General features: G+C 49.4%; 1 protein-coding gene across 2 annotated transcripts in view; it reads right to left on the reverse strand.

Moving 5' to 3' along the window:
* LOC129332864 (cullin-9-like) overlaps positions 1 to 23,932 on the reverse strand; it is a 116,170-nt gene that overhangs the window by 80,457 nt on the left and 11,781 nt on the right. The window contains exon 2 of one of the 2 annotated variants that reach the window (XM_054984173.1): positions 7,126 to 7,731. In XM_054984173.1, the coding sequence (XP_054840148.1) occupies positions 7,126 to 7,717 (592 nt within the window). In that variant the 5' untranslated portion in view covers positions 7,718 to 7,731. The remainder of the gene's footprint in view (positions 1 to 7,125; positions 7,732 to 23,932) is intronic. The other variant, XM_054984165.1, reaches the window with a different exon arrangement.

Consider the following 23,932-nt stretch of genomic DNA (forward strand, 5'->3'; position numbering starts at 1 on the left):
ATCCAATAAATAATGCTACAGTACAGAAATAAAAGACAATACAAATAACAAAATGTCAAAGGCAAAGCATACTATAAACAATATAGTAAGTGGAATTCCAAAGGTAGAGGACAACGCAGTAAAAGCAGAAAAATATCTAGAGTAATCATTGCAGTAGACTACAATCTTATTCTGTAACAAAGGTGCCCTCCTGTACTGTTCTATCCTGCTACAATTCTAATCCCAAAAGAGGGCTGGAAGACATCTAGAAAGACACTGGTGGTCCTGGAAAATTCACACTGAACCTGATAGAACATGCTATAGAGTCCACTGGAAGGCCTATGAAGGAGTAGTAATAATAGTAAAGAAACATTTTTCTGTCACAACTGCATCAGCTGCTTTATGAACATCTAAATTATTTATAGTATTTCAACACCTTCTGGCTCCTAAATCTGAACCTTTATCGGGTCAAAAGCAGACAACTAGCTACAACACCTTTAAAAAGTTTTTTGCTGATAAAATAGCACAAATATGGTCTAACCTGGATACCAACTCTAATATAGGTGAGTCAGAAGAGATAAGTCAATACACCATCTGGTCCACTTATGAACCATTTTGGCTCAATTACAGTGATGGATATTGAAAGGATTCAGGAATCTATGAAAGCCACTACTTGGGCACTGGAGCTGTGATCATCTTGGCTGCTAAAAACAAGTAAAGACCATATAAATGAGCCGTTGATGTCTATCATGAATCAATCACTAACACAAGGCACCTTCCCTCAGCCACTCAAAAGAGCTGGTTATCCGCCCACTAATTTAAAAACTATCCCTAGACAAAAATGATGTGGTCAATTATCACCCAGTTTCTAATCTGCTCTTTCTAGGCAAAGCGATTGAGAGAGCTGAAGGAGACCAACTACAGGTCTTCTTGGATAACTCCGGTGATCTGGATCCTTTTCTGTCTGGTTTCTAGAGATGGAAATTAGTCAAAGGGTCAAAATTACTGATTTTACTGACCAAAATTTCAAAAAAACTGGCCAAATACTGACAAAAAACTGACAAATTACTGAACAATTTAAGCCTATTGATAAATTAGTGTTTTAAAAGTAAAACTGCGACTTCATTAAAAAATTATTATTATCTGTCCTTCAACATCCCCATAGTCAGCCTTTGCACACTTTTTTATTGATTTTTTTTTATAAAGATAGGACGTTTTTCATTACAACATTTAAGGCAAAAAATTCCTTTTTAAAAATAATCGCATACTGCAGATAATAAAACAGCAAAACATATTAAAAATCATACATAAAGTAATCATTATGAGAACAAAATCAATCTTCATAGTGGGAAGTCATCATGTTTTCCCCAAAATTGAGTAACAAAAACAAAAAAACCCCACAAATTACATTTTACGAAAACAAAGAAATACTGACTTTACTGACCAATTTTTTTAAAAAAACTAACAAATTAATGACCAAGATGAAAAAACTGAATTTTGCTGATTTTACTGACCTTTTTCCACCCCTGGGTTTCAGACTGGGCTATGGGACAGAGACAACTCTGATGGCTTTAGTTGATGACCTCTGTCTGAATGAAAGGCCATGAAAGGCTTTGATACAGTCATCCTGTTGAGGTGTTGGGGGGCAGAAGTTGGTATCAAGGGATGTGCCTTGGACTGGTTTAAATTGTTTCTCATGGAGCAGGATCAAAGGGTTGCTGTTGGAGACCAGCTATTTTCAGCATGGATACTATTTTGTGGGGTTCCAATGGGCGCAAACGTATCCCCCATGTTATTTGACCTCTATGTAAAGCCTTTTGGAGAAATCATTCACAGCTACAGATTATACTGGATCTACCATTGCTCCTAGAGAAGCAAGTTGATGAAGCTGCAAAAAATGTCTTCTCCAAACTCAGTTTAGTCCAGAGGACGGCCCTCTATACCTTGACGTGGTCAATCTGGCCACCTGGATCCACTTCATGGTAACACTGAGTCTCTTGACTACTGTAATGTACACTACACAGGTCCTTGCTTGAAATCAGTTCAAAGACTCCAGCTTGTGCAGAATGCCACAGCTTGATTAATATAGTCTAGTATTATTATAACATTATTATTATAGTAATGGGCATGCTAAATGGAGCATAGATATTACTCCCATTCTCAAGTCAAGGTATTGGCTATCATACCCAAAACGTTTCATGGCTTTGTTCCTTCATTTCTACAGGACTATGCTCTGTCAGGACAGTTTTCCTCATCTGAACATGGCCTTCTACATGTGCCACCTTGCACATGGGCAAAATCAACAGCTGCCTGTACATGTGCATTCTATGTGGTGGCCCCATCTTATGGAATGGTCTACCTGGAAAGGTATGAAAAGCTCCCATTCTCCTGGCTTTCCATAAACTATGGATAGTTCTGCATCATGTACTATGTCATGTTAATTTGCTTATTTTTTTTCAGCATTGTTTCAGCTCTGTATCAGATTTCTGCTTGTTTTCAAATTTCTGCAATCCTTACTCTATTGTGTTGTTTATTGAATGTTCCAGCTGTTGGTTGTATTGACCTACCCTGCATATTTTCCCCTGTTTATCAGTGAGAAAGATTATAAATATAATAAATAAATAGGCCTTGCAAAACATTACTGACTTGCACAATCTATGGCATGGTAGAGGTGCAGGAGCATTCCTTGCCCTCTCAGGGAGGCCGTTCCACAAAGTGAGAGCCAGCACAGAGAATGTGTTAGAAGGCACAGCTTCCAATCTTACCCATTTATAGGGTGGTACCTATAGAAGGCTTTGCTCAGATGAGTGAAGCTGTCATGGCAGAGCATAGCAGGAATGGTGGTTCTGCAGGTACGCAGGTCCTAGGCCACTAAGGCCTTGGGGAAAAATAACCAGCACTTTAAATTGAATCTGGTAAATGACCAGTAACCACTGGAGGGGTTGATGATTTATACATCAGCTACTTCTTCTCCAGAGATTCCATAAGCAGACCTAGAAATATCACTGCAGAGGAGCTGCCCTTTGGAAGGACAATGCAGGAGGAGGTTCCCTCGGGAGAAAATCAAAGTACTAGGAGAGGGGACAACAGGGGGAAAAAATTCAGACTTTTCCTTCAACTTTTGCAATGGAAAAATTAGGAAATTTCATAGGAAATACTATGAAAAATTCTTTCTTTTGGAATACGTGAAATACCTTTTAAAGACAAGGTATTACTCAAAATGCATAGCATGAACTTTTTAAAACAGCATAATTCCTATGGGTACTGTGCCCTGACCTTGGTGGCCCAGGCTAACTTGATCTCGTCAGATCTGAGAAGCTATGCAGCATTAGCCATGGTTAGTACTTGGATGGAGATCACCAAAGAAGTCCAGGGTCGCTACATAGAGGCAGGCAACAGTAAATCACCTGTGTTCATCTCCTGCCTTGAAAACCCCATGGGAATCATCATAAATTGGCTGCGACTTGTCATAAATTGGCTGCGACGTACAACATATTTTCAAGGATGTGTTTATTGCTTTAATGTGAATAATTCCAATAAAATAAAACAAAAATCCAATGGCAACTTAAAGACTAGCAATTTTTTTCAATATGAGCTTTCATGAATCAGTTCTCAAAAAATTATACTGAAATAAACACTGCTAATTTTTAAGGTGCCACTTGACTTTTTATTTTGCTATGACAGACCAACTCAGCTACCCCTCTGCAGTAATTTGGAAAGGAAGGGGTGAAACCACCTAAAGCAGAAGAGCATTTATCTGCATGTGCATACACAATGCACCTCTGTTGCAGCAGCTTCCCTGTCAATCTCTTTTTCTCTCAGTTGGGGAAAAATGGCACTCTCCATACTGGGGTGTATGATCCAGCATTTGTATACCAGCCAATTAGCTGGATTTATGCCTATCCAGCAAAATTTGGTTGTGCCAATTCAAAACAGAGGAGCCTGGATCTGATCCAGGAAGCTGGATACTAATGTGCCAGATTAAACCAAGTTTACTCCATTAACAGTGCAATCTTAAGCAGCAGGGTGGAAACCGCATAGGGAAAGAACTAAGCCTTGCACAGGTGTAAATGGCACTTATGCCGATGTAAACGCCTCTCCACCGGCACCGACCTGAGGCGCAGGACCGCAGACGGGTTGCTGGCAGCGGGCACGCTGGTGGCTGAGCAGAGGTGCAAGTCTGGCACAAGTCGCCACGCCGGCACAGGAGGGGGCAGGGAGGGGGGCGGGGGTGAGTTAGTCTGCTTCCAAAGCCACTCCAGCCCTGGAAATGCCCCCTCCAGCAGCAGAAAGTTATGCCAGGAAAAAAGGAGGTGCAGCCCATAGGCCCACTGAACAGGAAAACACGAGCCCCTCTCTCGCTGCTCAGCCCAGCAGCCTGAAGAAGCATAGGATAGGAAATACCACGGGGGCCAATCCGCGTTTGCTTCCAGGGTGGACAAGCCCCCCTCCCCGCACCCAATCACCTGCTCACGTACCAAACAAAACGTCCAGCTGCGCTGCTCATGACCTCAAGTAAGTGAGCACACGGCCGAAAGCTCTGCCTGTTAGCCTTCCGCCGTGGGTACTTTGAGCACAAGGTGGAACAGAGGGTACTCATGGTGGCGGGCACTGAGTGCACTGGGGGGACTTAGCAAGAAAACTAGGAGAACTTTGCACTAGCTCAAGGGAAGGAAAAAGTCCAGACTGTCTGGCTAACTAACAATAACCATTCAAGTTTCCTTGCAGGTTATCTGACTCTGAAGTTCTATCTCAGTAAGGAGCAAGGTAGCACTTACAGGTAAGAAGGAGATGGGGCGGTGCGGCTCGCTGGCTGCCCCATCACCTGAACTCGCCTGACCACTAGCCTTTTCAGGTGAGGCTTGGCGGGGGAGAGGATGGTGGTGGCAGCCCCAGCCTGCTCCAGAGGCAGTTGCCCAGAAAACTACTCTTGACCAGGTGTATATAACTACCTGTTAACTTCCTCCCTTAAAGGTAAAATCACCCCAAGGCAGAGTGCTTCCTCGCCAGAGGGTCTTGCATCAGCTGGTCGCTAGCTGCACCTGTGGGGTTGCCGCTGCTGCTCTCTACTATGTGCATCTTCTCAGATGTTGGAGTGTGGGCTTTGCCTCAGCCATGGACTAGGCTGGGTTACTTGCAGCACATGTGTGTCTTTCTCTTGCAGGCATGCCGTGACTCGTCCGGGAGACGAGCATGTCTGCTTCCACCCCCCCTCCCCATAATCCTCTGCGAGTGTCATTCAGATCCAGCCCAGGAAGCAATATCTTAAGGCAGTCCGCATCTCAGCCTCGTCCTTGGGAGCGCAGAACGAGGGCTGTGCAAAATGCCTTGGCTCCCTTTCCAGCCGAGAGACAATGGCACTTTTTCCAGTTTAATAAAACGCGTTGAAAAACAACAAACTTCTGTGTTTGCATGCCTGTCTGACATTGCCTGCAGTCGCCCTCTCAACTCCATCACACATGTCCTCTTACACATCCCCGCAAATGTATCAAATGGCGCCCCAATCCCTGCCCCCTTCCTCCCCTCAATGTAACTTCAGGCAGTGGGGTGGGAACTGAACTGTGGCCCATGAATGTCTGCGGAGGGAGGGGCATTGCGGACTTTCATTCTCTGATAGTCTGAGCTGCTGGCATCTGATAAGCCAGGAAGATGGTCGCTGCACATGAGAAGTTGCTGCCAGGGTGTGGGGGATATGTTTGCAGAAGCAGGGATGGACTTGGGCAATCTGGCGTGGGGAGGGCCTGTCAGTCCACGCTGGGGAAGGGCATCTCCCCAGTACTGGGGCATTGTAGAGATGCAGTGATGTGTTCAAGTGGCGCCACAGCAAGTTTGTGGGCGCTTTTCATTCCCCTCGCTTCCAAATGGCCTCCCGGCCTCCCATGTGGTTCCCAATGGGTGTTCCTGACACTCATTGAAGACCCTGCCTCCCCCACACCTGCTTCTCCAGAACCTGAGGACTACTTAGGATTGCCAGTCTCCAGGTGGAGATCTCCCAGAATTACAACTGATCTCCAGGCAACAGAGATCAGTTCCCTACTATCTGGCCCTACATTTCAGGGAGGGGGAACCTGTTTCTTGTGGTGGCAGTGGCGGTGGCGGCAGCGTGGATTTGCAGGTGCACCAAGCTGCAGCCACTGGCCTGGCCCTCATCAGAAATGGGTGCTGGACGGGCGAGAGGGTGGGTGTTCAATCTGGCAGGGATGCCTGCTCTCTGAAGAGGGGCCTATTGGCGGCAGTGGGGATCACGGCCTCCCCATTGGCTGCACCACTGCTTGCCTCTAGCCTGGATGTCAAGGGAGGGGAGTGGCCATTGGCTGGTGTGAGTGGGGTTGTCAGGGGAACAGCAGGTGGGCACTCCTGGCAGCAGCCGCACCTCGCCTTGTTGTGCTCACCTCACCTTGTCACGCTGATGGAACTCTCCTGCAAAATTCCATAGGGAGCTGTGGAAGGGTGCCCCATTTATATAGGCACATGAGCGACAACGCTGCCTCAGGGCATAGGATTGAGCTGTTAATCCAGCAAACGCTGCCAGATACTGCCAGTAAACACAAACTCTAGAAAAGTAAGTAGGACAATGAAACAACCAAGGAAGCCCCTAGGCACTGGTTCTTGACCCTACAGAACTCGTCAACCAGTGTGCAAAACAGGATACTAGACTACATGGACCACTGGCCTGGTCTAGCAGGGCATCTCTTGAGTTTGTGAAGCCAGTCCCTACTTCCATGGAACCACTGGGTTGCTGTAGGCAAGTAACAATATTTCAACCTAAATTCCTATTTACAAACAGGGACAACAATCTTGTTTCAAGGCTGTTGTGAGGATAAACTAACAGACAGTGCTATATTGAACAATGGCAAGCTTTCACTGTAGTGCCTCTGAAGAATGTTCAGGCTTCTGATTATAAAAAAATCTGACACCTTCACTGAGTCTGGAATCAAAACTCTCCTCAGTCCTCCCGATCAGTCCTATGAAATTTCAGGATGCACCTTTACTTCAAGGTCTGAGATATGCACCCAGAAATACTATACTAACACCAAAGGGGAAAAGAACCAACCATCAGAGCATTTTGCTTTCCCAGAGCAGTCAAACTGCTAGCCAAGGAGCAGCTCAGATTTCACCCTGGAGTTCCCGTCCATGCAGCCTCACCTGCATCATGTGAAGCCAGAGCCCTCAGCATCTTGCCAGCACTGCGACGGATCTGCTTCTCCTCATTACACAGCATCTTCATCAGCAGATCCAAGGCACCCGTCTCCTTAAAGACACCTGTCAGTGAGCCAATACTGGCATAGGCACTGAGTACATGGATTGTGTTCAGGATGGAAGACTCTGGGCCTGTTGTCCGAGCCATCTGCCGAGCAGCCCGCTGGACAAGGTTCCTGACATCAGCCTTCATCTCCAAAAGAGAAGCTTCATCCAGTGTGACATCAGATGGGTATGTGCTAGGCGCTTTCTCCTCTTTCACCCGCTGCCCTTCTGGTTTCCTCTTGCCCAGAAGCGTGGGGCAGTTGGCATAAACCTCCTCAGCTGACATCCACATCAGAATATTCTCTGTTTTGTTCTCAGAAACAGCATTTGTGCTACTTGCTATATTATCATCCAAGCTGACGATGTTCCAGCGAATCAGGTATTCAGTGTGTCCATCATGGCCACGACGCTGCCGGATTAGTTCCTCAGGATAGGCCTGCAGTTTGGGCCCAACATGCACCAGCAGATTTCCATTCCTCCTTTCACCAACCATGATGGAAGATCTGTCTGTGGATAAAGGAGGAAAAGAAGTTAGGCCCCTAAAAATATCCAGAAAACCCATGCTAGACACTCCACTGCATCAAGCACACTCTTGCCATATCCAGAGAAACAGTTATGGAGCAAAATACATAATATCTCCCTCTGCTACTCCCAACCAATGCAGGATTCTTCTGGTAGGGCTGTATCAGAAGATAACCTATACCAGACGGGCTTCCTCTTACAGATGTTGGACTCCATACACATTTTAAAACAACATGTCTCCATGCAGCATTTCCCACTTACCAATATGAACAAACTGTTTTCAATGGTCTCAAGCAACTAGCAGTATTACATTCACAGACTGCCCCAAGAGCATCCCATAGAAACCTGAGACAAAGAAGGACTGTAAAAAGACTTGGGAATCCAACAGCCCAATCCTGTAAATATTCCCCCTGTCCCAGAAGTAAATCCTATTCAATGGCATTTTTCCCCAAGAAAGCAGAAACAGAATTGCAACTGCAGCCTCCCCATTTAAGCTTTATCTGCAGTTATAATTTGACAATACAAGATCAAATTTAGTGAGGAGGGGGAATCTAGTAAACATCTTCTTACATGTATGTATATACTAAATTTGCTTTTATAATAATTAACTTATCTATAGGGAGTATGTGAAAGAATTCTGATTAAAGGTTAGATCCAGTTGCAGATCTTCCTCATGTTCTCTTCCCTAGTAGCAATTTCTTACCCAGGGAAATTCTATTCCCAGGACTGCAGAACCCACGTGGAGTAAAAGCCAAAAATATCAGTGAGCTGCAGTGAGGAGAGATGGGTGAAATCACTCCTTTTATTCTCTTCCATCAGCAGAGTTCCACCCATCACTCCCAAGACACCATAAGTTCTTTGATCATTCCAAGTTTCACACCTAGTATAAATGCATTATGCAAAGTGTTCTGCTCTCCAAGGTAAGTGACATTACTTGCCTACTTTTTGGGTCTGTAACTGTCTCTTTTTGTAGTGACTCAAGTAGAACACACAGAAACTTACATCAATGACAACTTATATAGTTGGAAGAACAGAATGGAATGGCTGAGGCACCATGTACTTCTGAGCCAGATTTCAGTACCAAATGATACAATAACTGGATATTTTTTATTTACTTTATTTATACCCCACCTTTCTCCCTAGTGGGGACCTTATTGTGGAGTTTTCAGATCCAAATTGAGACAATCTAGTATTACATTTGTATCATTCCACAATTCACTCTGGATCAGCCACAATTTTTTTAAAAAAAATATTACTGTTGGATTTGCTTGTAAGTAGATGGTTACTACCGCTGCTTACCTCAGCCCAAAACTATGGCATTTGGGATTTGATATTCATCTTCTGTATATTCATATTATATTTAAATATTAAAAGTCCGTAACTTTCTGATTTCAATCCTGAGTTTATTATTTATACACCATTGTCAATGAATAGGATGCTCTTTACTCCAAAGAGGTTACAATTTAAAATTTGTTAAGAGAGACAAACAAAGGGAAGGTGGGAATAGATAAGGAAAGAATTTGTCCATCATGTTTTTATTCTGCCTTTGTCCAAAGAGCTCAGAGCAGTGTTCAACACTCTCCCTTCTTCCATTCTAGTTACATGAACTTTATCAGTAGTAGATTAGAAAAAGTAGATGTGCCCCAGGTTCCAAGAAAAAGGTGGCTTTTGAACTAATAGTTTACATAGGAGGTCTGCATTTTTTATTCAAGAGCATGCAAACCAACCAAGTCCACTTGCTAATCACACTTCTGAGTTTACTAACTTCCTGCAAACTCGCATGCATAATTTCTGTAACCCAAAAAATGGCTCATGAATTCCAAGTTAGGATATACAACTGTGTAAAAAGATGGAAAAGTGAGCATTCTCTCCTCTGCAATGTTGCCCTAGGAATAAGTCTGGCCAAGCTTTATCTGTACACCCTTAAGTCTATGGCTGCTTTGAGCTGTCAACCTGTGAACACAGTTGAAGGGCTTAGCGACCTTAGGTCAAAATTTCTGTATTTCCCACCTTATATCTAGAAAAGAATCCAATTTCTTTTACTAGGTCTATCAATCTAGAAATTAGTGTTTAGTATATTAAAGAAGGACACTCACTATCTGCATAGAACAAAAACATTTTAAATTCTTAAATTGTGCATTTCAAGATGTATTGTGATCATACATGCACAAATTTATTCACCAGTACACTAAAAAAAATCCTATTGAGTCCCTCTCTCCAGAAAAAAGGGAAAGAAACCATGCTTGCACACCCCTTCTTTACTTAATCAGAAGCATCAGAAGAAATCAGATGTCCAGAAATACCCGTTCCATTTTACCAGAGTTCAGGAAGCACCACAACCCTCTCTTATTGCCCATCTTCTGTTCTACTTTGAGAAAAGGAAAGAGCAAAAAGACAACGCTTGTATCCCTTAAACAGCTTTCTTTGTTCTTAGAACTGAAATAGCACCTTTACTAAAGCTCTCAGGGAATCTGAAAAAGAGAAGATGCTTAGAGTATGTCTATATAATATACTATTTTAACAGTCATTCCTTCTCCCCAGTGAGTTGGGGGAGGTGGGGAATAAAGATTTTTAGATAAATTCTTACCACCCTCATCAAAGTACCCTTCCCAAAATTCTTTGGAAAGTCACTACCAGGTACCAGCTGGATATGAAGAAAAACTTCTTCACGTTAAAAGTAATGTCTTCAAGGAGCAGCTGGACAAATACTTGTCAGGGATGTTTTAGGCTGTCCCTGCATTGGGCAGAAGGTTGGCCTAGATGGTTTGTAAGGCCCCTTCCAACTTTACGATTCTATAATAAAGTATAGTATGACACCAGAAACACACCAACAGACTACTTGCGCTCATCATTCCCAGAGCTCCAGCAGCAAACAAGCACATGCAGGCCAGGACAACATATGCAGCTTTCCCACAGTCATCTCTACAGTATTTGCAATACCTGCTGCCTGGCATGAGAAGGCAGCCTGGTTGCTATCTTTAATTTAATTTAATTTAATTTAATTTATTATATTTATATTCCGCCCTCCCCGCTTTCGCAGGCTCAGGGCGGATAACAAATACAAACATGTTTAAAAACATTTAAAAACATTAAATAATACATTTAAAAACATCTAAAAACATTAAATATAACAATTCATGCTGCATAGTGGTTCATACATGCCTCTGTGTTTGCATAGGGGTGATGGTTTAACCCCCCCTTCACGGGGGGGGGGCGGGCACTGCCCGGCGTTAGCCATATGCCTGGCGGAATAGCTCTGTCTTACAGGCCCGGCGAAATGCAAGCAAATCTTGCCGGGCCCTTGTCTCGCAAGACAGAGCATTCCACCAGGTCGGGGCCAGGACTGAAAAGGCCCTGGCCCTGGTCGACGCCAGGCGGGCCTCCCTAGGGCCAGGGACACTTAAAAGATGTTTTCCGCCAGAGCGGAGAGTCCTCCGGGGCTCATATGGTGAGAGACGGTCCCTCAGATACGTCGGTCCCAGTCCGCGTAGGGCTTTGTAGGTTAACACCAAAACCTTGAACCTGATTCGGTACTCCACTGGCAGCCAATGCAGCTGGCGTAGCACCAGTGTAATATGCTCCCACACCGGTGCTCCGGCAATGACCCGCGCTGCTGCATTCTGTACCAGCTGTAACCGCCGGATCAGGCCCATGGGAAGCCCAGCGTAGAGCGCGTTACAGTAATCCAACCTAGAGGTGACCATTGCTTGGACCACTGTAGTCATGTCACGGGGAGACAAATAAGGGGCAAGCTGCCTGGCCTGCCGAAGATAATAAAAGGAAGACCTGGCAACTGCAGTGATCTGGTCCTCCATCTTCAAGGAGGAATCCAGAATCACCCCCAGGCTCCTAACCCTCGGGGCCAGTGTAAGTGCTGCCCCATCAAGTGTAGGAAGCCAAGGTCCCAAAGCCATCTCCCCACGACCCACATACAGGACCTCCGTCTTCGTGGGATTCAATTTCAGCCGACTTTGTCTCAACCAACCAGCCACAGCCTCAAAAGCACGCTCCAGGGCATCAGGGGCCGATCCAGGCCGCCCGTCCAACAACAGATAAAGTTGGGTGTCATCCGCGTATTGGTGACACCCAAGCCCGAAACTCCGCACCAGCTGGGCGAGGGGGCGCATATAGATATTAAATAATAATGGAGAGAGTATCGCTCCCTGTGGCACACCACAAACCAGTGGCCTACGAGATGACACCCTCTCCCCGAGCGCCACCCTCTGTCCCCGATCATGGAGAAAGGAGACCAGCCACTGCAGTGCTGTCCCCTGAATCCCCACATCAGCAAGGCGGTGGGTCAAAAGCTCATGATCGACCATATCAAACGCTGCTGACAGATCCAGCAAAATCAGCAGTGCTGATCCGCCCTGATCCAGATGTCTGCGGAGATTGTCTGTGAGGGCGACCAACAATGTCTCGACCCCATGTCCCGGGCGGAAACCAGACTGGAAGGGGTCTAGGGCTGAGGTCTCCTTCAGGAAATTCTGCAGTTGCTTCTCTGCCGCCCGCTCAATCACCTTCCCCAAAAACGGAAGGTTGGAAACTGGTCGGTAATTGAGCCGGTCAGCAGGATCTAATGATGATTTCTTCAGAAGAGGCCGTACCACAGCTTCCTTCAGCGCCTTGGGAAAAACCCCAGAGCTCAAGGACAGGTTTATAATCGCCTCCAAGGAATCCTGAAGCCCGTCAACACTGGCTTTCACCAGCCATGACGGGCATGGGTCCAAGGGGCACGTGGTAGGCCGTACCACATGCAGAATCCTGTCCACCTCTTCCCCGAAAAGAGGGCTGAAATGATCTAATATGGGTCCCGAAGACGGCCAAGGGGCCTCTAGTTCATTTACTGTATCAACTGTGGCTGGTAAGTCGCGGCAGAGAAGCAAGATCTTATCAGTAAAAAAGCTCGCAAAAGCCTCACAACTTATCTCCAAATTCAACTTTTGATGGTCTCCACCTGATTGGGAGACCAATGAACGGACCACATTAAATAATTTAGCTGGGCGAGAGCTAGCTATGCGATGGAAGCTGCATAATACTCTTTCTTCACAGCTTTCACTGCCATCTCATAGGACTTCATAAACAGCCTATAAGATGTTCTTGCTTCCTCGTCACGAGATCGCCGCCACACGCGTTCAAGTCGTCTTAGCTCCCGTTTCTGTTGCCGCAGCTCCTCTGTATACCAAGGAGCCCGGCGATTCCGGCAGCGAAGAGGACGACGGGGGGCGATTTCATCGATGGCCTGTTGCCAAGTAGGCCCCCTCCCCTGCTTTAAAGCCTGCCATTAACTGTGTTAAAGTTTCCTGCATTGCTGTTTCACTGCTACACCAAAGATTGCTTTACACGTGTGTGTGTGTGTTAATACACGTGTCAGTTTCCTGCCTGCGTGTCAATTGCCTTACTGCTGCAATAGACTGTGTAGTTTACTGACTCCATGTTTGGATAACTGCACAGAGGACTCTCTTTCTGGGCAGCCCTGCCCTGACCTGTATCTGGACTTCCTAGTGTGCGTTTGGACTGTGTTCCCCGTGCCTGCATTGCCATCTGCCACGGACCGTGCCTGTTCCTTGCTTTGGACTGTGTTTTAAGTATTGTTCCCCCTGCCTCCATGGAAGCCTGCCTCATATGGGCCCAAGCTGCTGCTAGCAGCCGGGCGCCTGCCGGGGAAACCTCCAGCGAGCCTGGCTAGGCGCTCCCTGGCCAGTTCCCGCCTGGAGCCTCCCGCGGGCCGGCCCCCGAGCTTGCCCTCGCTACCGGGCAGCCTGCAAACCAGCCTCAGCTATGCCCCGCCGGCATCCATGTTCTCAGGCAGCCAGAAGACCCTGGGAAGAAGACTGCTTTGGGAAGCCATTTCGGTGAAGCGGGCACACCACGTCCGCAGCGAGAGTACCTCGCCCCGCTCTGCATATCTTAGGAGCCGCCCCGGAGAAGAACTAAGTGCCGACCATCCCAAGCACTTAGAGAATGCATCTCAAAGAAACCTCCGCATTCCAGAAGCTGATGACATCAGGACAAGCCCTGTCCGCTGGAACATCCTTTCAGCCCACTTGGATTTCCCCCTCCCTCTTTTGTCCCCTCTTCCTGAGGTGTCACTTATCACGATCTGATTGCTAAAGTGGCCCATCCAAGCCATTCAGTGACCCATTAGACCCTTTGTTTTAATCTGTGAGAACCACCAAGTACAGCACCAGCACCAGGGTACGTTTTGGGGTATTTAAGCTGGTCTCCCAGACCACTCGGTGCTTAGGCCATTCCTATCCAGACTTCCTTGCTGTCCGTCTGTGGTCCCAGTGCTGGCATTGGGCCACCCTCGCTGCTGTGTCTCTGCTTCGCTCCAGGATTGTGAGTATTTCCCCTATCATCGTTGGGAACCCGCTAATGCGAAAGTCTCTATATTTCCTACTCTGTGTTTCTTAGGTCTTGTATGTTCTTTGTATGCTTGTGCCAGTTTAGGCTTACGCCACACTAAATACACGTGTTTGGAACCTTATTTGTAGTCTGCCTCTTTTTCACTAGAGTGTCTGGGATCGGGACCTCCGTAGACATAGGTTAAGATCCGCGCTTATTTTAAGTTACAGACTGCTACAGCTAATTCCCCATTATAATAAAGAGCAGTTCTGGTAACAGTTTACTGGTGGAGAATGCGGGCATAACCCAGTTCGTGTGAATACACGTGAGTCGACACGCGTGTTTTCAGCGAACTGACTTAGAGGAAAATTTTCCAGACCTCTGTGTAAAGAGCGCAATTTAGCTTAGGGAATTAAAAGTGTGAGTGTGTGTGGCTCTAGCGAGCATTTCTATCTTGTGGGTTGGCTTTTCCCCATTTCCTCCTTCAGCCAGCTTTGGACTACTTGCCTTTTGTGGTGCACCGCGAGGCCCTCCAGCCGTTATAACCGGTGTACTGTGGGTGAGGACCTCTGAACTGGTGAAGTTCCTGGCCACCTTCCGGGCCGCCTAAACGCGTCTATGTGGGTGGGATCCCAGAAGTAGGCTCTATATATATACATCCTGAAGCAGCACATATAAAATTCTTTTCCGCCCTCCCCCGTCTCTCCTAAGTCCGTCCAAACCCCGTTCCTGCCAGCACTTAGGCTTCAATCCCCGCTCCGGAGGAAACGTGAAGGGATCGATAGTCCGTTCGTTCAGTCAGTATAGCTTTGGGAATCTAAAGCCAGGTTCCTGAAGCCCCACGGCAGCCGGCCGCACCGTGCTTAAGAGTTTTAAGGTAGACTCTTGGGCGCCTTTCCGCTTGCGAGTTTTAAGTCAGACTCGTGGGCGCACCTCGCTTGAGAGTTAGTAGGACTCTTGGGCGCATTTTTGCTTGGGAGTTGTTTGAACTCTTGAGCGCACCTCGCTTGGGAGTACAGTAAGCTTTACTCCTGGGCACTTTTGCTTGGGGACTTGCAGAGGCAGTCCTTGAGCGCTTTAGTCGTTTGGTCTTGGCTTGGAGACAATTTAACCGTTTGTCTCTGAGCACGAGGCCTGGGGACACTTTGAGTTTAGTTCTTGGGCTTAGAGAGCTTGAGAGCATTTGTAGCTTCTGAGCAGAGGCTTGGGAGCATTTCAGTTTCTAAGCAGAGGCTTGGGAGCATTTCTGGTTGCCTGAGCAGAGGCTTGGGAGACCCCTGAGCTTTGGTTTTCCGAGTATAGGCTTGGGAGACCCCTGAGCTTTGGCTTCTGAGCAGAGGCTTGGGAGCACTGAGCGTTTTTGTTCTTGGGCTTAGAGAGCTTGGGAGCACCTTCTGAGCCAGTAAACTTTTCCTGGTCCCGTGGCTTGTAGGCAAGCTTGAAACGGGAATAGGAATTTTCCCCTCTCCCCCGGTGGAGAAGGATTGAGTGTGGTACCATTAAAAATACCCTTGTAAACCTAAAAGTAGGACCCTTGAAAGCACCCCCTGGTAAAAACCCTGTGTAGTACCCAGTTTAAAAATCCTTGAGGACCCGAGGGAAGGATAAACCTCCCAAAGGAACATAGAGAGGAAAAGTTGTTGAAAACCCCTAAGAATCCAGTGTAAGAATCCCCGAGGACCCGAAGGAAAATAACCTCTGAACGGCCCCTAGACGGGAAAACGTATAGGGAGCTTTTAATCGCCCCACCCCTGGTGTCGCTGATCCACTCTTTAACCCCCCGAGGTCAGCTTTAAACTAAAAGGAAAAATGTACCGGGCAAACCCCACCGTGCCCCGCCTGGAGAAGTGGCTAGTTAAGAAGGGAGATTGCCCTTGGGAAGCCGGTTCCTTCAAGGGACCCGACCCGCTCCAGATAGTCAGAAGCGCCTTCCAAGATTTCTGTGAAAAGGAGAAACCCAAGTCAAGTAAAAAAGACAGATATGGAGCTTGGGCACTTTTCACTGCCCTACAGGACAGCGTGTCCCTAATTAGTAAGTTACAAACCACGCAGGAGGAGCTAGAGGAAAGGTCAGAGCGAGAGCAGGACGCCTTGCGTCTAGAAATCCAGACTCTCAGGACCAAGCTAACCGAACAGGAAAAAGAGTACGAGAGAAGAGCAGTTGAGTGGCGCGCCGAACGCGTCAATTTCATATTAGAGAAGCAAGGACTAACCACTGCCCTCCAGGACGCTCAGCACAAGGCTGAAGCGGCCACCGCTCGTGCCGATATGGCTGAGCACGCACTAACTGAGGGACAAGAAGAGATTACTAAGCTCACCCATGCCGCCCGGTTCATGGCGGACCACAACCAGTCTAAAACCGCAGCCGCGGACCATTCAGCTTGTAAGAGGGAGCTAGAGGCCCTGAAGCGACACTTGGGGATGCAACAGGCCGTAATTTCCGCCGTGCACCCCTCAGCCCTCTTGGCCCTCCCAGAAGATAGTAAGGATAGCTGGGCATCTCAGTCGCCCCAGCCCGAGGAAGCCCCACAGCCCCTCCATCCGATAGCTACTAAGGAAATTGTATCCATGGACGAGGACGGCAGGAAAACAGACCGGGTCGTTAAGGAAACCCGCAATTGGAGGCCCGATGAGCTCCAAGCCATAGCAGATCGTATGGGGCCCTTGAACCGAGACACGGCCATCCAGTGGTTCACTCACGTAACCACCTCCCAGCCCTCCGCTAGTGGTTCCGATGTGGCCCAACTGGCCCGCCACTGCGCCAGCCCCGAAATAGTCACAGCCCTCAATGCCTACGTGTCCAACCGAAGGCTAGCCACCCGCAGTCAGTATGGGTCCATCAAGGAGTTATGTGCATTCCTATGGCCCACCAAGAGTTTAAAGGCCCTGTATATTGCAGAGTCCCAAAAGCCCGGAGAGGACCCAGAGGCATACTTAGCTAGGAAGCAGCTTCTCGCTGAGCTAGCAGACGAAGTAGACCTAGATGCAAGCGATGTACCCGACTTCGATGAGCTAGAATTCAGAAGGGCAGTCATAGATGGGCTCAACAGCACCACTCGCCTAGCCCTGGCAGGAGTAGAACCTGGGAGCATCTCATGGGGAGACCTGGAAGCTCGCATCAGGAGCATTGCTGGCCTATTGCGAGAGACCGGAGCAATCCGCCATGTGAAGTCCCCGGCCTCTCGTAGGAAGGAGAGCGAGCCGATAAGTGCAGTCACTTACGCCAATCATGGCCCCCACTCTCAGTACCGACCGCAGGGACGCAACTCGTACTCGAAGACAAGGGGAGGAATCCTGGGGGGAAGGAGCAGCAGTTTTAACCGGGGAAGAGGGCCAAGGGACTACCGCCTGGGAGTTTCCTTTGCACCCACCCCGAGTTACGGTTCCTCCTCCCAGCAGGGACCCCACGAGCCCCGATCACAGGATGCGCCCCTAGCCCCTTCTCACTCTCGAGCATCGCACCCGTACAACCATCAGGTCTACCCACCTCCAGATCAGTCTAACGCTTGGGGAGCATCACAGGGCGACCACGAGGGCTACCGGGACCGCGGCAGCACGCCCCAGTCCAGGGACCCCCTCCGTTGGGAACTTTGGATGCGCCTCAAAAACATTGGAGCGAACATGGAGCTATTCGATGGAAAGCCCACATCCGTTCTAATGAAGGCGATCATGGAGTGGGAAGACCAGCAGCAGCCCCCAGTACCCCCGTCGGCGCCCCCTTTACCGCCAGACCCTCCCTTCTCGAGTCCCCCGATAGCTGTGGTCTGGGAACGCCCGAGCCCCAACAACCCCTTTAGAGAAAGTGCCACTTTCACAGACCAGGGCGCAGGATCAGAATAGGGTCGCCCCGAGTCCCAGTCTCCCTCCGTGGGCATAGTTGCCAAACTAAAGCCGGACACATGGGGGAGACCGACAGTGAAGGCAGGGATCGGGACTCTCGGGGAAAAGAAGAAGCCTGCCACCCTCCTCATAGATACCGGAGCTTCACTTAATATACTCCGGCCCACCTTAGTTACAAAGGGAACTCAAACCTCTACTACCATGCAGCTCGCCGGTTTCGGAGGCGGCATGCAAGAATCCCCGGTCTGGCAGGACATCCCCCTCTCCGTTGGGAACCTGGCCACCAGGATTTCGGCATGCGCAAACCGGGGAGAAGATGATGGACTCTTGGGTATGCCGTTCTTCCGAGCCGAGGGACTGACCATTGACTTAGCGAACGGGCTCCTGTGGCGCATCCCGGGAGGCCCAGACTTCGTCAATGCAGTCCATCGATGTGCAGCCCTTAAGGCCCCTTTGCCTCTCGCCCCCATCACAGGAGACCCCTGGGTTCAGGACTTTCCCGAAGTTTGGGTGACAGACAAAGCCAAGTGTGGGATAGTGAAGGGCGCCTGCGTCCTGATTGAAGGAAAGGACCCCCCTCCCCAAAGACAGTACAAGTACCCAGCTGAAGCCGAGGCAGGGATAGCCAAGACCATAGAAGGACTCCTTGAGTGGGACGTCATACTCCCGATGCAGTCCATCTGCAACGCCCCATTGTGGCCAGTTCTGAAAGCAGATGGAGTGACCTGGAGAATGACGGTCGACTTCCAGGCCCTGAATGCCACCACCCCTCCAGTTGCCCCGGTTGTGGCTAAGTACAACGAGATCCTGACGGCCATTGCCGCTGGGTCCCGGTTCTACTCGGTCATAGACCTGGCCAACGCTTTCCACTCCATCCGGTTGCATGAGTCTTGCTGGTACAAGTTCGCGTTCACTTTCCGCGGCCAGCAATACGCATTCAAGCGGACACCCCAGGGATTCCACTCCAGCCCTAGTATTTGTCATGCCCATGTGGTTCAGATGTGGGAACGCCTCCAACCTTCCTCGAGGCCCCACGTACTGAGCTACGTGGATGACATTTTAGTCCACGCCCCTACGGAAGAACTAGCCCGCCAAATCACCAGGGAAGTCCTGGAACTCCTCCGCGAGACTGGGTTCAAGGCAAGCAGGGAAAAGGCCCAATTGGTTCAGACCAGCGTCAAGTACCTGGGTCTGACCCTGGGACCCGAGGGTCGCACCCCGGACGCCCAGCGAATGGAGGTCATTTCCAAGCTGCCTGCACCCACCGATGTCCCCTCCCTCAGAGCCCTTCTAGGAACTTTTAACTTTTCCCGAGACTTCATCGAGTCCTTTGCAGACAAGGCTCGCCCCCTTTATGCTCTCCTTAAGAAGAACACTCCCTGGGAGTGGGGACCGGATCAACAGACAGCCTTAGCCGAACTGAAGCGCAGCCTAGCTGCAGCCCCGGCCCTAGCCCATCCAGATGTTACCCAGCCATTCTTTATTCAGTTAGCCGTGTCAGACAAGAGCATAGGAGCCACGCTCACCCAGCAGCAAGCGGGAGCCGCTAGAGTAGTAGCCTATGCCTCTTGTAACCTAACTTCAGTAGAGACCAAGTTCAGCCCATGCGAAAAGACTTGCCTTGCTCTAGTTTGGAGTCTGACCCACTGGGAATTTATCATAGGAGGCTCACGCACAATAGTTCAAACCACTCACACGCCCCTCAAATATATTCTGTCTGGCAAAATACAAGATGGACAAGTCTCAAACGCCCGCATAGCACAGTGGACCCTGGCCCTGGTTAACCGCGGAGTAGAGTTTAAAAAGGAAACCACTGAGCCACCAGCCCCCTATGGCCTGTTAGTAACCGGGACCGAGCACGAGTGCCCCCTGGACCCGCCACCGCAGGTTGTTTGGCCAGTCACTTGGGGAGTCCCGCTACAGGAAGCCCGACTGAACGGCTTCACATGCTGGTTCTGCGACGGCTCCTCCTTTCACGTTGGAGGCTCCCCTCGGACAGGCTACGGCGCCGTGCGAGTGAGCGACGCATGCACTCTAAAGGGTCCAGCCCGCCCCCATTCCAGCCAAGCGGCTGAGGTGCAAGCGCTTCTGGCAGTGCTTGAGTTTGAGCCCCCAGAAAGCCCACTTGCCATTTACACAGACTCGGATTGGACGGCCAAAGCCGCCACGGTCTGGCTCCCGGTGTGGCAGAATCAGGGGTGGAGAGCTAGTGATGGGAAACCCGTAGCCCACCTACAGCTATGGCAGCAAGTAGCCGCGCTCCTTCAGTCCCGCACAGGCCCAACGCAGGTTACCCATGTTAAAGGACACCAAAAGACAAACTCAGAGACCGCTTATTGGAATGACCAGGCAGACCTTGCAGCCAAGACGGCCGCCACGGAGAATGCTCCCTTACCGAAACCGGCCACCGACTGTCCCCTCCACCCTGTCACCACCCGGGCACAAGCCCGCAGCCAGGCTCAGGGAATCGCAGGAACACTAGACCTAGCACAACTGCAGATATCTGACCCAGAAGTAGCTGACCTCCTAGCCGCAGGAAGAGATCAGACAGGAAGACTATTGATCCGAGAAGAAGAAGGCATAGTTTGGGCAGTAGATGCAGCCGGTGAACGCCACTGGGTAGTGCCACTGGAAGTCAGGGCCGACCTGATTCAGTTTGTCCACGAGCAGGGACACCGAGGCAAGGATCTGACTCTGGAGAGGGTCAAAGAGGTTGGTTGGTGGCCTAGCATGCGTACCGAAGTAGCACAATGGGTGGACAACTGTCTGTCTTGTGCTATGGTCAATGCAGACCCAACTGGACCTAGAGCTCCCCTCCAGCATCAGAGAATTGATGGACCCTGGGCTCGTATACAGATTGACTTTATCGGTCCCCTTCCTCCCACTCCCCGCGGCAATCGCTACTGTCTCACTGTCATAGATCCCTTTAGTAAATGGGTCGAGGCATTCCCGTGTAAGCATAACACTGCAGCCACCACGGCCAAACTACTGTTCAATAATGTGTTTTCGAGATGGGGCACTGTACGAGTCATGGATTCCGATTTGGGCTCACATTTTATCGGAGAAGTAACCCAGGAACTTTGCAAGGCGTTAGGCATCCAACAACGCTTTCACATAGCCGGCCATCCCCAGGCTTCCGGCGCCATAGAAAGAACCAACCGGACCCTCAAGGAGGCTCTCCGCAAGATGGTTCGCTCCTCCGGGAGAGACTGGGATGAAAAACTCCCCATAATTCTAATGGCCATCAGAGGCACCACCGCAGTTCACGGGCTCACGCCCCATATGGTCATGACAGGACGGAAAATGCAGCTCCCAGAAGCCTTCTGGCTAGACACGCAGCTCCCTTCTGATATGCAGCCCGTAGTAATTAATGACGCCTGGGTTCAGGACCTCATCTCATCCACACACGCCGTCCACATGCAAGTGGCCCAGAAGTTAGGCACAGCTCAGAAGGATATGGACCGCAAACTAGGATGGGTCAGGAACCCCAGGCAGTGGGAGGAAGGACAGCTCGTTTTATATAGAAAGTTCTCACAGAAGGCACACTCACTAGCCGCCAAATGGCAAGGCCCCGTCCCAATCACGAAAAGAGTCTCTCCAGCCGTCTATCAGGTAGCTATCCAGAGGAAGACAGGAGGCACTTGGCTAAAATACTTCCATGCCTCTCAATTAAAGGAATGGAAAGGGAAGCCGCTCCAGACCGCCCCACCAGTATATGACCCTGGGGGAGCCGCCGCCAGCCCAGCCCCCCTCTGCCCAGTGATTCGCCAGACGTCCCTTCACCCTGGGCCAGAGATACCCTGTGTCCCCTTAGACCAGACCTTTGTAGCTCTAGTATAAAAAAAAAAACAACAGAATATGTAGATGTGAATGTCAAACGCTTTTCCAGTTCTATTCTTTAACTTTATTAGGCGGGCCCCACAGTTGGGACCCTAGGGGGAAACACGGCAACCAAAGCCAAATAGGACCACCACCGAAAGTGATTCTTAATTGGATTTTAAGCCGCGTGTTCAGAAAAAATTGCACAGGCAAAAGAGATTTGCTGTGTGTGAAAGTGTTTGGAGAGGCTTTAGACCAAAAGTGAATGCAGTCTTCCAACGTTGAAACCACCAAAAAAGGTGATTTCTTTGTTTGAAAACATTTCACCCGCCGTGCTGGTGAAGATCCCGCATCTACGTAGATTCGGGGTCTCACCTGCCAGACCCACGCTTTCGCATGATGGTCGGCTTTGGCTTTGAGGGCCGTGCCTCCCCTGGAAAAGGACCCCCCGAAGACCCAACATCCCTCTTTTACTAATGTTCATATTCGTCATGGTGAGTTGCTATACGGCGCCACCATCCAGTACGCTTTAGTGCAAAAGTAAAAGACCCGCCAGTATTTTGTAAATATGTTACCTCTGGAATGTGTTATTGGGGTGCGTTCGCCACGCACAAGGGGCAGCGTGCCTCATTTACATAGCCAGGATCCCCCGCGCCAAGATGACCCCCGAATAACTCAGACCCAGTGGCGCCGGCAGATCTCGGCCGCCTCCGCCGCTTTTCGATAAACGCTGCCGAGCACCTTCGGCTCCACTTCGGCCCTTTCCGCCAGCAGCCGCTTGCCCCACGTACTGATATCTTTTCCCTTGCCCGTACCGTATAAGGGAAAAGAAGGGGGGGAGACATGTTGAAGTTATAATGAAGCCCTGCCAGGCACCCCAAGTAAGGGCAACCCGAAAGTACCCCACACCCGTATGCTTCTTGCTCCGTGTATTTTTCTTTTTGCTCAGTATATTTTTCTTTTTGCCCGGTGTACCTTTTTTTAAACCAGAAAATGGGGCCTCCCGAGGGAGTCCCTCCAAAAATTGGTTGTCCTGCAAATATATGACGAAGGCCTATTTTTGAAAATTAAAGCGAGGGCCCCCGTCTGCAGCAACCCTTATAGTTAATGGAAACCGCTCTCTAGTTTTTTTCCTTTTAAAACGGCAAAGCCAGGCTGAGCCGGACCGATAGCCCTCAGCCCGCAAAATAAAAACAGCCCGCCACCGAGCAAGGGGCACCTGAAGGCCACATAGTCTAGGCACCCAGGGACCCCTGGGGCGAGTTTGCATAATCCCGCCTAACGCACAGCCAACCCTTGCTCGACGTAAAGACGTTACCCTCTGAAATATACATGCTTTAGGAAGAAGCCCCCGCACAGGAGTTCCCCAGAGCAACAAGCTGGAAGGCTCGCTTAGTGCCCCTGGGACTTCTCGTTCGAACCCCGCTTAACATACAGTGCTGGCAGAAATACACCCTCCCTTTTCCCCCATTCCACTTCATTTATTTTGCTGCAAGAAACTCAGGGAACCTGTACTTATATCCGCAGGTCTCCCCAGGATATTTTCACCACAAAAGGAAAAGGAAGGCCAGGAGATGAGGCACCTGGTTACTCTGTGTTTGCTCATGCTGGCAGGCCCCCTAATAGAGGGACGCCCATCCAAATTAATGCCCTACCCCCACTGGAGATGTATCAATACCCTAGCAAGGAATGAAATGATGGTCTGCAAAGTTGTGCAGCAGAGTAATATGACCACCCCTACGGATCGCACTAACTTCCGCAGTTGTGAAGAGCAGTGGATCCGACCCCCAGAGCTTGTTATTTTATGTGTGGGAGTCAAAACTATGTCCCAAGAATTAGTATGCTATTCACCTACTGACACAGTGTCACCACTTGCTCCGATTCCATGTATGTTCCTTCCCCGTATCAGGCCAGCCCCCACCACAGTCCCGGTGGTAGACAAATATACCACCCCTGCCAATGTCGAAACCTCGCCATTTGTCACTGAGGCTTTCGGACCATACTGTGAAGTTATTCTAGTGTCGGCCGCAGTATGGAAGGCAGGAGACCCCTTTAGAATGACCATCCTACTAGGCACTACTACCACTGAGTCTGCATCTGTCACTATCACGCCCCCTTCAGGTGCAGTTCTCTCCTTTGCTATAGAGCGCTGGGAGAACCTGACCTGGATTGTAAAGGA

Source organism: Eublepharis macularius, chromosome 1 (genome assembly GCF_028583425.1).
Source record: "Eublepharis macularius isolate TG4126 chromosome 1, MPM_Emac_v1.0, whole genome shotgun sequence".
Classification (NCBI taxonomy): domain Eukaryota; kingdom Metazoa; phylum Chordata; class Lepidosauria; order Squamata; family Eublepharidae; genus Eublepharis; species Eublepharis macularius.